Source organism: Chlorocebus sabaeus, chromosome 21 (genome assembly GCF_047675955.1).
Source record: "Chlorocebus sabaeus isolate Y175 chromosome 21, mChlSab1.0.hap1, whole genome shotgun sequence".
NCBI lineage: Eukaryota > Metazoa > Chordata > Mammalia > Primates > Cercopithecidae > Chlorocebus > Chlorocebus sabaeus.
Genome location: NC_132924.1, coordinates 111889095 through 111903878, shown reverse-complemented (window position 1 = coordinate 111903878; position 14784 = coordinate 111889095). Strand labels below are relative to the sequence as shown.

The window sequence follows — 14784 nt, the reverse complement described above, 5'->3', positions numbered from 1 at the left end:
GAAAGCCCTTGCTCCCGTTATTTGAGTGGAGACTGAACTGAACCAACTGCTTTTGTGCTTTTTACTTGAACAAACAGCTGGCAGACATGGTTATTCAGACTCGGGTGTTTGGCAGACACTGTCTTGAAAATGAATGAAGTGAGCCTGTCACTTCAAGAAAAACAACTGCCAGTATTTGTTGCTAATGATAAAATGAGCTTTCAAGTGAAAATTTGAATTTTGGGAACTTGTCTGCCTGCCACTGTGAACTTGACAACTTCCTAGCACCTAAAGACTTTTCTGGATGAGTTTGATGATGAGATTAATGAAAGAGATTTTTGGATACTGCAAAATGAGAGGTAACAATATAGAGAAGGTTTGCATAACTCAGTGAACTATGTTCCAAATGACAGATGTCATAAAATCAAGCGTGGGTTAGAGATCCTTTCAAAGTGCAAGTTGGAGCTGTGGGTTTTAGCGTAACAGAGTATGAAAAGTTCACCAATATCATTTCAGATTCCATATTGCAACTGACCCCTGAGGAACTAACACTTGTTGAATTTTTGTGTGGTATCAAGAAGAATGCCTGCAATATTTTAAAAATATTATCTGAAAAGGCTCTTAAAATACTCCTTCCTTTTCCAACTATGTATTCTGTGAAGCCAGATTTTCTTCCTAGCATTGAACAACTGACAGGCTGCAAACTCTATGAGAATCCTTCTATTAAGGAAATTTGAACAATATAGCGCTACTCTTCTCACTACTTTTTTTTGAGGGAGGATTGATGAATAGTTAATTTCACAAAAAATATTATGTTAATATATAAGTTTAATTGTTATTTGTAAATAAATTTTTTAAATAAGTGTTTACATTTTTTTCCATTTTAATTTCTAATCTGGTAAATATTGATACAATCCACGTAAACAAAAGCTCTTGGGAGTCCTCAGTAATTTTTATGAGTCAAAAGAGGTCTGGAGATAAAAAAAAGTTTGTGATCCGCTGCTTTAGAACACTGCTTTTCAGCTTTGACGGACAGCAGGATCATCTGTAGCTTTAAAAATTACTGCTGTGTTGGTCTCACCCCTAGCGCTTCTGTTTGAATTCGCCTGGGGTGCAGTGTGAGCGTCGTGATTTTTTCAGGCCCCCCAGGTGATGCTGACGTGTAGCCAGGGGTAGGAAGCACAGCACTGGGCAGATGCTGGAGATGAGCAGGCCCTGGCCTTGTCAGCATCAACTGTATTGCAGGCACTGTTCTTAGCGCCGGAGGAAGGGCAGTGAACAAATAGAAAAGTCCTTTCCCTCGGGGAGCAGGAGAAACATCTCTTCCCTTTCTAGGAGAGGAAATGGCTAAGCAGGTAGACAAATAAGTGTTACCTTCTGTAAGGTTGGGGGTGGACCTCATGAAATACCAAGGCCAGGGTGCAGTGGAGTCCTGATGTGCTGGTTTGCTTTGCTTTCAGACCAGGTTTTGGCCCCAGTTTGCTACAGTCTTCAGAGCTGGTGCCCCCTGACCCCCAGCAGCCACAGGCGTCCGCTGAAGCCCCATTTGCTGCCAGAGGGATCTACTCGGAGGAGATGCCGTCGGTGGCCCGGCCTCGGCCTGTCGGGGGTACCACAGGTATATGTGGCTGTTTAGCTTCCATTTCTGAGCTATGGAACATTTACTTTTTGGCTAAATTGAAAGAAACTTTATTTTAGGTGTCTCAGAGTATCAGTTTGCAGTGGTCTCTGTCGCTGTTCAGGGCTGTTTCCCCTCAGATCCTGACCGAGAGGGAGGTGGAGAGAGAGGAGACAGAGAGGCCGAGCTCCTAAAGCTACTGTCTGCTGATTGACCCTGGAACCAGGCCCTTCATGTGAAATTCACGGCACACTTCCTCCAGGAAAAACGTTTCCAAATCCTTACTGTAAATGGAAAGATCTAGGTCTGAGCACTTTGGATGGCATGAAAACAAGATTTCGTTTTCAAAAAGGTGCTTTTTTCAGCTTGAAATGAACAACTCTCAGAGTCTGGGTGACAGGACAAAACTATCTCAAAACAAAATAAAAGCAAGTAGTTTAAGCCAATTCCAAATTTGCGATAATTGGTGGATATTTTTTCATTATGGCTTTTCTAGGAAATTCTTTTATTTTGCATTGTCTATTACTCAGCAAAACAAATAATATATCCTGGAATCCTGTAGGTTTTCCTGAACTTTACAAGTGCTTTGCTTTGCAGTGAGTCTTGATTCCCCTACAAAATGTTAGGTATTTGAACTTTCCTGCCTGGCATGTATACTAAGCAAAATTCAGATGTATTAATTTTTAGTTTAAAATCTGAACAAATATAGAAATTACACATATTCAAAAGGAAATTATTTTAAAATTTCTATTAGGTGAAATTATGTAAAAACGTATAATAGAAAATGTTAATATCTATTAGAAGGATTACGTTTTTAACTATAGAAAATTATGAAACATGTATTTGTCTGAAAATTGCCAGTTATTTTCAAAAAAAGAAAATAGAGTACCTAGGAGAAATTTACAGCACCTCACGATCAAGAAGTATTTTTATTGTAGAAGATACCTCAGATAAATTAAGTGGGCCAACCTGAAAAGGTCAGTGGGAAGGGGAAAAAGGTCCAGTTTTTAAATTATTTTAAAATTGCAAATTAACACCATAATGCACCATTTCAGTCATGAAATTCTTTTTATAATAATGTGGTATGGTAAAGTTAGCATCCAGTTTCTCCATCTGTGTGTACTAGTAATATCCGTACTTACCTCCTTGGTTGTTCAACTGATAAAAGAAGATGAAAGAAGTGCCCAAAACAGTGCCTAGCATGGCATAAACTTTCAGTAAATATTAATTGCCATGACTATTGTCACTATTATTTTCAGTGGTGGCATAAATTATTAAATTTTTGGAAGGCAGTTTGGCAGTAGGACTCACAGAGCCTTTGATTTGTTAATTCCAGTTCTGGAAATCCAGGCTCACTCTCCTAAAATCCAAAATATTGAAAAACGACATGTGCCAAGATATTTGTCACAGCATTGTTTGCATAATAGCAAAGAATTGTTAGTTTCCTCAGATACTCAGGAGTGAGGGCATCCCTGAGGAAGTCCTGCAGCTACTTAAGATGAAGAAGTCATGAAAAGCCAGAAAAGGGGAATTTGAGATTTACCGGTTGCCTCCCATGTGTTTGATGCTTGATTTGTTTTATGTCTTTAATCCTTGAAATAACCCTCTGAGGTAGATTTTTTTTTCTTTTCTTTTTGAGATGGAGTTTTTGCTCTGTCGCCCAGGCTGGAGTGCAGTGGCACGGTCTCGGCTCACTGTGACCTCTGCCTCCTGCGTTCAAACGATTCTCCTGCCTCAACCTCCTGAGTAGCTGGGATTAGGATTACAGGCATGCACCGCTGCACCTGGCTAATTTTTGTATTTTTGGTAGAGATGAGGTTTCACCATGTTGGCCAGGCTGGTCGTGAACTCCTGACCTCAGGTGATCCGCCTGCCTCAGCCTCCCAAAGTGCTGGGATTACAGGCGTGAGCCACCGCGCCTGGCTGAGGTAGATTTTTTATCCCTGCTGGAGAAGTGAGGAATCAAGGCTCAGCAGTAGCCATAGCCCATTGCTCAGGGTCACATGGCTTGTCAGTGGCTGAGCTGGAGTGCAAACGCCGGCTTGCTGGGCTCAATGCTGACTCATGGAGGAAGCCTGTGCTGTATTGTTAAGTGAAAAACACAGGATACAAAATCCTACCGAATGACGGTTTCAGCTACTGGAGTGGCTTTACACAGAAGGTGTGCTTTTCTCCCTGTGCAGTTGCTTGAGCCTTTGGAAATGGGGAACACTGCGCTGCTCTTATAGCATTTTGCAAGATTTGCTCAAACAACATCTGTTGGGCAAGGAGTGCTGGCAGTCCTGATCATTTTAATACCGTTAGGATTTTTCAGTAACTGACCTGGTAGTCCAGTAGAGTGCATTGCTCTGCCCAGAGCCAGGACAGCTTTTCCTGACTTTTAGTTATCATTAAATATCCAAATAAAACCATTGAGGAGTTCTTTTTTTTTTTTTCAATGTGGTTAATTCAGTGAGGTGGTTGTTCAGGTACCAACAATTATAGCTCAGAGCTATAATCCCATCATGTTGGGAGGCCAAAGTGGGAGGATCACTTGAGGCTAGGAAGAGTTCAAGACCAGCCTGGCCAACGTAGTGAAACCCCATCTCTTAAAAGAAAGAATTGAGAGAATTGAGGTTGTTAATTAAAGAACTAGAGTAGGAATAGCCTTAAAGATGGAGGAAGTGCCTCCTTTAGCTGTGGACGCTTGGAGCCTTGTGGTTCCAGTCTGAGCATCGCTGGTGAATTTGAAGAAATTTCCAAATTTGGAAATAAGTATTCTATTTCACAGTGCTTAAGGATCATTTTTCTCCCTGAATTTGCAGTATAGGTGTATTTCCATATGACAGAAGTTGATGCGGGAGAAAAATATTGTGTATTACCTGGCTTCCATGGCCACAGGAGGCTGCAGATGTCTGGGTGTAGGAGGGTAATTAGCTCTAGAGAGTCCTCTGGCTCTGCCATCAGCTCACCTCACCAATGAGGCTGGGGGAGTGGTTTTAATTGTATTGTGGCTACATTACAGACACAATATGGGTTATAATGAATATATACTTTAATATGCTGGATTTAAATAGATACATATCCTGCCTTTTAAGGAAAAAAAGTAAGCGTATTGTATATCCAGCTCCTTGTGAATCTCGAAGCCACAAGCAAGAAAGAGCCAGGCTTCAGCTTCATGGTGGCTCCCAAACCTTTCACGCCTTTCTTAGTAAATGAGCTGTTCCTCGTTGGTAACTGCCGCAGAGATGGATGGAAGTGCCTTCTTGGTACCGTTTATCCCCAGTGCTAATGTCTAGCCACGAAAATAAGGGCATTTCTGTCAGCCTCTGAAGTAAAAGAAAATCAGAGTCCAGGAACCAAGAAGCTCATGGTCTGTTGCTCTTAGGAAATGCCATTCTGGAGCTAGAACTGGTTCCAAGTCATGATCCCTTGTCCTTAAGGAGTGCAGTGGTCAGAGCTGACAGTGTCTTCTGACAGGGTGTTTTGGAAGGAATACACCATGACTAGACGTGGGGAACCCGTGGGGAAACAGTTGCATCAGGGGCGGGATGGTGGTTCCATCACAGGGAGGAAGGGTCATCCTCATGCAGTGCTTCAGGAGAGGAGCCCGCGGGCTTTCTGATGGGCTGGTAGGAAGTGCGCAGGAAAGAGGAGTTGGGCATAGAGTACAGGTTTTTAGATCTGAACAAGTAGGGCTGCACGGCCCTGGGTGGAAATGGGGAGGGCGAAATGGGGGACAGGCTTAGGCTTAGGGATGAATGTCAGGGAGTCAAGAATTCTGTTTCAGACTTTTTTGCAATGGGATTTTCTTCTTTTATTTGTTTATTTTTATTGCTTGGTCCATAGTGCTTCGTGGTACATTTTCCTACCTATGGGACCCTCAGGAAATGCTGATAGTATGGCAGTTGAGGTGAGATTTCTGGAGACAGAACTGGTACCAAGTCCTGATCCCTTGTCCTTAAGGAGTGTAGTGGTCAGAGCTGACAGTGTCTTCCTCGGCAGCCATACTCTCCTATAAACGTTGACCAGGCCACTCCACCATGTTCCTTCCAGGCTCCCAGATCCAGCACCTGACACAGGTGGGGCTTGCCAGCAGAATCGGAGCTCAGCCAGTGGAAATCCCCCCAAGCAGAGGCAGCCAGTACGGGGGGCCAGGCTGGCCTTCATACGGGGAGGACGAAGCAGGGCGAAGAGAGGCCGTGAGTATCTCCTGTTCAGGTCATCATTTAAAATTTACACATAGGCCAGGCGCGGGGTCTCATGCCTGTAATCCCAGCACTTTGAGAGGCCAAGGCAGATCAGGAGTTTGAGACCAGCCTGGCCAACATAGTGAGACCCCATCGCTACTAAAAATACACACAAAAAAATTAGCCGGGTGTGGTGGTGTGGGCTCTGTAGTCCCAGCTACTTGGGAGGCTGAAGGAAGAGAATTACTTGAACCTGGGAGGTGGAGGTTGCAGTGAGCCGGGATCGCGCCACTGCACTCCAGCCTGGGTGACAGAGTGACACACTGTCTCAAAAAAAAAAAAAAAAAAAAAAAAGACATAATCCCTCAATTTAACAGCTTCTGCTTTGGGGTCCCTTTTTAAAACCTACATTTAAAAAAGTTTTAACCTCTCTCACGTTTTCCCGCCTTGCTTGTGTTTTGGCTTATAGTTTTTAGCATCTAGCTTTTAGGAAGTGTATAATTTTTCTCTAGGCAGAGTTCAAGCTTGGTAGTAAATTTGAATCTATGGGTGACAACTCTGGAGTTGATGTTTGGTGAGATTGCTGTATAAATATTCATGCTCTTCCGCAGCATTTGTGTTTCACTGTGGGTTTATTAACGTCATTCGTATTATGACCATGCGTAGGTAATTTTGTAATAAGCACACAGTTGGGGATATTTTAAGGCACAGGTTTTCTTTTTGAGACTTCTGTTCACTCATTCACTCAATATGAGCATCGGTAATTTCTACAAGTGCTTTCATTTGCTTTTCTCAAGAACTGTATATCCTGGGGGGATAAATTAATGAAGTTTGAAAATACCACCCAGAATATTACTTTTTGTTTTCTCTTGATCGTTACGCTACAGCGTCCGCTGCATTTCTGTGCCTTCCCAACACACACACTCAATTCCTTTCATGGCTGGACGCCCTTACTCAGTGAAAGGATATTAACTTCAGAATAAGGCGTTTCCCTAAAGGAGACATTGTTATACTTAGAGTCTCAGCTATCTGCTTTAAGTTTGTTGCCATTTCTCTTTTTTTGCCTTCATTTTGCCCAGCTTAGCTTCATGAGGTGTTTGGGGTTGGTTTTGGTGTTTTGTTTTTTTGAAAATATGGAGACGAGGTCTCACTATGTTGACCAGGCTGATCTTGAACTGCTGACCTCAAGCAATCCTCTCTCCTTGGTCTCTCAAAGGATTGGGGTTACAGGTCTGAGCCACCGTGCCTGGCATGGGGTGTTAAGGTTTTCCCGTCACATCCACTTTGGAGCACTGCTCGGTCACTATTTGGAGAAGTGAAACGTAGAAAGAACCTAGAGCTGGAATGCCACGTTTGGCTGACAAATAACTTGATCCTAGCGTGTTTTTTAGTATGCAGATTTAAATACTCTTACATATAAATGCAAAGAGACATTTTTTTCCACTGGGGGGGAAAAACATGAAAAAAAATCTGAAAAGTGTAATAATTCTTGTGAAACTAATGCCAAATCTTTGTGCTGCAAATATTAGCAAAACTATTTTATGCTTTAGTGCAGATAAGTTTTTAAAGACAAGGCTCTACAGAGCCCTCAGTAGACACACACACACAGAGACAGGAGACAGCCGCTAGATAAAGCGGAAGATGGTTGCGTGGGCTCCAGTCCAGGGCAGAGGCAGCTGTTTCCCTTGTCAGCCTTGCGTGGATCCGCTTACCTCCTTCAGCTCTCAGATATCACCCGACCTTTCACCTTATGGGGCACTGCAGCCTCCCTCCCTTCCTGTTCTCCCCAGCCCCTGGTGTCTTCACCCCTCACCTGCGGCATAGGCAGCAGGGCCCTGTTGGAGGGCTGAGCTGGTGGATGGACGTGGGCGGTCCTGGGAACCTTCCTAAAGCCAGTTTGCACTTGATGTCTCCGGCTTATTCTTCCGTAGGAAGTACAGTGACGTTTGCCATGTTTTTCAGACACACATGCTCGGACATCAAGAGTATTCTTCTTCACCGCTATTTCAGGTGCCAAGGACTTCAAGCAGGGAGCCCTCAGCTCCTCCCGGGAACCTCCCCCACCGGGGGCTGCAGGGCCCTGGGCTGGGTTACCCCACCAGCTCCACAGAAGACCTCCAGCCCGGCCACTCCTCAGCCTCTCTCATCAAAGCGATCCGCGAGGAGCTCCTCCGGCTCTCCCAGAAACAGAGCACCGTGCAGAACTTCCATAGCTGATCGACCTCGCCTCGCAGATTTGCCAAGTATCCGCTTCCCGTGGAAGCAAGACCAAAAGGAAATCAACTAAGTGGGTGTTTGGAAGAGGAAGGAGCAACTCCTGGGCAGCCTGCCTAAGGGAGGGAGCAAGTTGCAATTTAGAAGATGCCATATGTCACGTGACAGCTCACGAGCCTTTCACTGGGCTGGCAGTTGACCACTTGGGTTCGGTTGAAATGTACGTATTTTGGCCAAAAGCCAGCAGCACTTCACAAAAACAAAACACAAACCTAAGCTAACAAAACAACTGCATTCATCTCTTTTTTAAAGGCAGAGATTGAACTTATAGACAGCATAGGGATGAAAGGAGCCAAGCGTTCCTGTGGCATTGAGACTGGTACGTGTACGATGAACCTGCTGCTTTGTTTTCTGAAAAGAGGTTTGAAGACATTTTATTAACAGCTTGATTTTTCTCTTTTACTCCATAGGAACTTATTTTAATAGTAACATTAACAGCGAGAATACTAAGACTGTTTGGGAATTTTTAAAAGCTACTAGTGAGAAACCAAATGATAGGTTGTAGAGCCTGATGACTCCACACGAAGCCATCACCGGCATTCTTCCTCCTTCTTCTGGTGCTAAGCTCCAAGGGCCCTTCGCCTTCATGTCTGAAACGCAACTTTGGCTTTTTCAGTGGAAGAATATGTTGAAGGTTTCATTTTGTTCTAGAAAAAAAAAAAAAAAAATCCCTCCCAAAGCGGGGCAAAAAGCTTTATATTTATTTGGTTATCCAAAATACAGATCGAAGTTGAGATCTACGTTCTTCATTGTATTTGCTGTTTCTTAATTGGGCATATACAACTCCTGGTCACGTCCCAGGTCAGCACCGATCGCTCAGGCCAATCCTGTAGAATGAGGCTTTCAAGAGGTCCTCACTGATCCTTTCTTCCACTTTGCTGTTGATTTGTTCACAAATTATATTTGAATGAGAAATCTTCCGTAAGCAAAAGTTATTTAAAAATTCCCAGCACCACCACATTGTTACACATACATCCCTACCAGTCACATTCCCTGTGTTCAGAGCCTGGAAATGAAATTGAGTTCAGTTCAGCCTCTGTGTAATGAATCAAGAAATGTGAAAGAGCTTTGAGACCACAAGGGAAAGGAGAGAGTTGCGTCTCGTTTCTGATTTTATTGTGCTCTTATTCTGTCGAGTGGCTCTTAAAATTGTCTTATGCTCTTTGGGCCTAAGAGGGGATCATCTCGCTTAAGATTTACTCCTGATGTAAACATTTCCCCCACTTTCCAAATAATGGCAAAGAAAACAGTGGCAAGGGCCATTCTGTTTTCTGGTACCTGAGTGAAACTCAGAAGAAAAGCAGGCTTAGCTAAGAGATTCTCACTATGAACCTGTTTCTATTAGATCAACGAACACAGTCATGCATCGCTTAATGATGGGGACTCGTTCTGAGAAATGTGTCATTAGGCTGTTTTGTTGCTGTGCCAACATCCTAGAATGTACTTACACAACCTACATGGTATAGCCTATGGCACACCTAGGCTGTGTGGCATGGCCCATTGCTCCTAGGCTATAAGCCTGTACAGCCTATTACTGTACTGAGCACAATGGTAAGTATTTGTGTATCTCAACATATCTAAACATAGAAAAGGTATGGTAAAAATACAATTTTATAATCTTATGGGACTGCCATCAATATGTAGACCGTCATTGACCAAAACATCCTGATGTGTGCATGACTGCACTTTTCATCAAATAACAGATAAGGGGCTAGAATTTGGGGCTCTGACTAATCAAAACCTGTGTATCTGTGTCAAGTTTTAAGACCCCTGAAACAGCTAAAATAGGTTTCCAGAGTGTAATCACTGGATTTCAAAACCATGTTTCAGCCCTTCATTAATGAAGCCTGTTGTACAGATTGAGTGTCTTATAGCATGAGGAAGGTTGGTTCTGGGAAGTTAAGATGTAGCCAGTTTTCATCTGGACACCTCGGAAAGCGAAGGAGTGCAGGAGAGTAAATCTCTCAAGGATGTTAAATAAAGGACCAGCAGCATCTTATCAGGTGATCTCGGAGGTTCCAAGGAGCATTGGAGAGAATGCCCCCTTCTGGGCTTGATGACTTGGTTTTGGTTTAATACGAAATTTCTCTTGGTCTTGATTTAATACCCAACTCTCCCCAAACTGAACAATTCTCTTTGTATGTCACTCAAAAACACCAGGTTTCCTGAATATCTTCTTAAGAATTTCAGAGATGCAAGCAGAATTTTATTATGGACACCTTGTAATAATGAATTCAAATCGTGTGACAGCAAATGGGATAAATGGCCCCTTCTCTCCCAGTTCTGCTCGGGGCCATACGCGCTTGCACACAGAGTGTACTAAAAATGGTGACCTCCTTTGAGCATTGCAGAAAGAGGGCTCTGTTTCAAATTGGGCTGACTATAAAAGCAATTTTGATGTCTTTCAAACTACCATAAAGGGATTGTAACTGTATGTTTATTCTTAGAAACAATACACTTTTAAACCGATGTCAAGACCAAAGATGATGTATAATAAACAGCCGGTGGTTGTGGTGTGGTGTGAGCAGACCCCCGGATCACCAGCACTCTGTTGGTGGTCATAAAGCACACGCAGTTTGTATTTGCTTCCTCTCGACGCCTGCCACCACAGTTTTACCAGTCACCAAACTAGCTGTGTGGGCAGCACCATACCCTAACGGTCTTCAGACATTCAGTTCATGTCATCCACTGAAAAGAAGGGTCCTCGTGTTGACAGTGTATGGCTTTGGAGTCCACTTATGGAAGCACTCTACAATGAACAGTTGAATTTTTTGTCTATTTTTTCCTATTTTAAAAGTTCTAGTGGTAACACAAACTGTAAATTTGAGTCAGAATGTTTGGAGAAATGATTTTCTTTTTTTTCCAGAGTCTACTTTGTCACTCACTGACTGTGTCTGGTTCCTTCTCTGAACTTCATTCTTCCCATCAGCCAAACAAGAACAGACCTCCCCCGCCTCCTCCCAGGCTCCCTGGTTGTGAGAATCAAATGTGATCATGTGTACAGATGTCCCGTGAGGAGAGCGCATAAAGCACTGTGAAACTGTAACATGCGTCTGTGTGGACGCCCTGGGATGAGTGATGTGAAGCGCTGCACTCCTGCAGTGCATGGGTTCACACATGGGTAACGAGCAAAACTGAAAGCTCGGTGTGACTCATTTTCCTCACTCCCATTTTGCTTTAAATTCACTTCCTTCACCAATTTTCAAATTGCATTTATTAAGCATCTTTCTGCTTCCGACTTTCTGGTGTCTCTGGCACCAAATAAGCCAGCAGACATGAGCCTTGCCTTCTGAGATTTTAGAGTCTAAGGTAGTACGAGTGGGTATAGACGATGGAAGATACAGATAAATAACATGGTTTAAGCATCAGTAAAATTCATTCAAAGAGGTCAGGTGCGGTGGCTCATGCCTGTAATCCCAGCACTTTGGGAGGCCGAGGCAGGTGGATCACTTGAGATCAGGAGTTTAAAACCAGCCTGGACAACATGGCAAAACCCCGTCTCTACAAAAAAATACAAAAATTAGCCGGGTGTGGTGGCACATGCCTATAGCCCCAGCTGAGGCATGAGAATTGCTTGAACCCGGGGGACAGAGGTTGCAGTGAGCTGAGATTGCACCACTGTCCTCCAACCTGGGCGACAGAGCAAGACTGTCTCAAAAAGAAAAAAATTCATTCAAAAGACATAAATGCATTAGGCACCCAGAAGAAGCTGTGGAGGTTGCATGTTTGGAAATGCAGTATCTTGGGGAGACGAGACGTCAACTTCTGAAGTGACTTTGAAGGCAGGGCAGCTACCCAGGCAAATGACGTGGAAGGAAGAGCTGAGAGTGGGCCTGGGAAAGGCTGCAGGCATGGAGTGAAGCTGTCACTGAAAATGAACTTGATCCACTTTAGTATGGGGACAGAATCCCTGTCTGCACTATTGAGGGAGTTTTAGAAGAGAAGGAAGAGGTGCTGGGAGGATGCTTCTGCAGTCATACAGCAAGGAAATGACCAGGGCTGTGAAGATCTACAGAGGAAGTGCTGCTCCAGTGTAGGGGGAGGGCAGGGGAAGAGGACGAAAATGATGAGAATGACACTGAGGTCATTGTTTAGAGCAGATCTCAGCAGCCATTTGGCCATGCCAAACCCTTGGTGGAGCATAGTGGGTTATCTCTATATATATATTCAGCTTCTTCACTGCTACCTACACATTTTTCTCCAAATTTTATTAATTTCATAGTGTTTTGATTTGGGTGGCAGATGACTTTTAAGCAGTGGGTGTTTGCCGGCCAGATCTTTCCTGGCATGCGGACTGTGAGGCAAAGCACAGGTGAAGGTAGGCGCCAAAGGCTTTGGGCTCAAACCAGCAAGCAGTTAGTTCTGTGCTATAGGAGTCTTTCATTTCCCATGGACAGGGTAAGTTCCTTCATTCGCACAACCTCTTTGTAAGTGCTCCAGTGACCAAACCAGTCATTCAGACACTGATTTGCAGTGCATTGGCAGTAATTCACAAATTAGTCATTATGTAAGTCTCTCTCACCCCTTTCACATGAGATTCTCAGACATGAATGAATTTGTCGATTGGAAGGAAAGCTGGTTAAGGTTTTGGGCACAGGGATGGGGTAGGAGGACTCCAGTTTTAACTCCCACGCTAACTTTAAAGCTCAAGTGGAGTTTTCACCGTGGTCATTTCTACCTCCGGAGCAAGGTTCCAACGCCAGTACTAGAGCCTGCTTATCCACATTTGCCCTGGGCAGGAGCAGGAGGAAGTCCACTTCTGTACCAGCAGACAGAGCATGTGAACACAAAACACATTTCTATGGCATAGTCAACTGAACTTCATTTTTACATGTAATCTAACATGTTAACACGTTCTAACAGGGTTTCTATGAGCAACTGCTGTAACATAAAATATGATAGACTTAACACTTGTTACCTAATGAACAAGGAGTGTGTGCATTTCAGGTTTCTTTTGATATTCTTGGAGGTGATTGTCAGTGTTTAAATAGGACTACTTTCTCCACTCTGAAGATGACTTGAAAATTGCAACATCATGGTACATTGCTAAGTCCATGGCTTGTGTGTGTGACAGTAGACTTGATAATTTATCTTAAAACACAGCAGCATTGAAATTTAGGAAAAGAATATTAAATGCCTTTGGAAACATGAAACGAAGTTAGGAGCCAGTAAGAAAGTGACAGAAGCAATGAATGTCTTAATGCAGTATAGTTAAAATGGCTTCCCACAGGGTAGATAATTATCCAGGATCCTTACTTTTCCTTCTTCCTCCAGGTTTTTCAGGGGTCACTTCACATTTCTAAAGAGTGAATAGGCTGGGCATGGTGGCTCAAGCCTCTAATCGCAACGCTTTGGGAGGCTGAGGTAGGAGGATTGCTTGAGGCCAGGAGTTTGAGACCAGCTTGGGCAACATAATGAGTCCCCGTCTCTACAAAAAAAAGTTTCAAAATTAGCTGGGTGTGGTGGCATGTGCCAGTAGTCCCAGCTACTCAAAAGGCTAAGATGGGAGGATCGCTTGAGCCAATGAGTTGGAGGCTGCAGTGAGCTATGATCACGCCACTGCACTCCAGCCTGGGCTACAGGGTGAGGTCCCGTCTCTGGAAAAAGAATAAATAAATAAAAAAATAAAACAACCAGAGTGAATAGGTAAAAGGGACAGGTGAAATTTTGAGTGACTTGAGTCTCTTGCAGTCCATGATTACACAGAACCTTTCGGAGCTACTTGGAGCATCACGAATAGTCTTTCTTTTACTTACCAGATTTCAAGTATTCATAACTTGAGTCCCTAAGTGTACGGGTTGGGAATAGCACAGGGCCTAGTTCAAGTCCCATACCCTGTACTGTTCCTCCTGTGGGGAAGGAGAGGGAGATATTAGAGGAATTGAGGCTCCACTCATTCATTCAGTTGCCCTAAGCACCAGAGGACTTGTTTCAGAAAAGGGGAATAGGAACGCCCTCGACTTTGCCCTCCTCCGGAGCATCTGTGGGATGCAGGGAGCCCGGGCTAACGTTAACAGGAAAGGTTGCTCGGCAGAGCTGCCCTGGGGTGCTGACTTGTCTCCCCGTCCTTTGTCAAGGTCCATGTTTTTCTGGCTCTTCCTGCACACTCACCCCTATATTATGAGCGTTAATGTACGAAATGTGCAGAGCAAATTGAGGCCACCTGTGGCATCAATACTGCAACTTAAACTTGACAATCATGGTTTGCTGGTCTCAAACAGGCACTGAAATCTCAGTATGGGTATATGATTTAATAATCGGCCCCTCCCTTCTATTTGTCGGTTTTGTGTTTCCTTCAGTAGCTGCACTGTTTTCTAATGTGCTGTAGAGTTTTTGAAATAATTTATGCAAGTATTTGGTTTCCATGTTTACAATTTATACAGCTTTCCTAGCGTTTTAAATGGAAATGTCAATAAATGCTATGAATTGGTGTCAAAGTGATATTTTCTGTTGATTTCCTTTGCAACATGATAGTTTTCTCGTTTGTAAAACATGAAATGTTGGATGAGATGATCTTTCTGTTCTCTAATTTCATGCCTCTGGTGAGAACACCTAGTACTTTTGTTACTGGTGGAGGGTGTCCAGGTTCTTGGCTTCTTGAACAAAGAGTTGGACAAAACACACAAAGCAAGGAAAGAATGAAGAAATTTACTGAAAATGAAAATACACTCCACAGTGTGGGAGCGAGCCTGAGCATAGGGGCTCAAGTGCCCAGTTACAGAATTTGTGGGGGTTTAAATACCC

The 14784-nt window shown here is 43.6% G+C and overlaps 1 protein-coding gene across 2 annotated transcripts in view; it reads left to right on the top strand.

Annotated features, from left to right (window-relative positions):
- Window positions 1-8780, top strand: part of KIAA1549 (KIAA1549 ortholog) — a 142506-nt gene extending 133726 nt beyond the window's left edge. The window contains exons 18-20 of one of the 2 annotated variants that reach the window (XM_037991147.2): window positions 1440-1597; window positions 5633-5778; window positions 7777-8780. In XM_037991147.2, the coding sequence (XP_037847075.2) occupies window positions 1440-1597; window positions 5633-5778; window positions 7777-7983 (511 nt within the window). In that variant the 3' untranslated portion in view covers window positions 7984-8780. Of the gene's footprint in view, window positions 1-1439; window positions 1598-5632; window positions 5779-7728 lie in introns of both variants that reach the window. The other variant, XM_037991146.2, reaches the window with a different exon arrangement.
- The last annotated feature ends 6004 nt before the right edge of the window (window positions 8781-14784 follow it).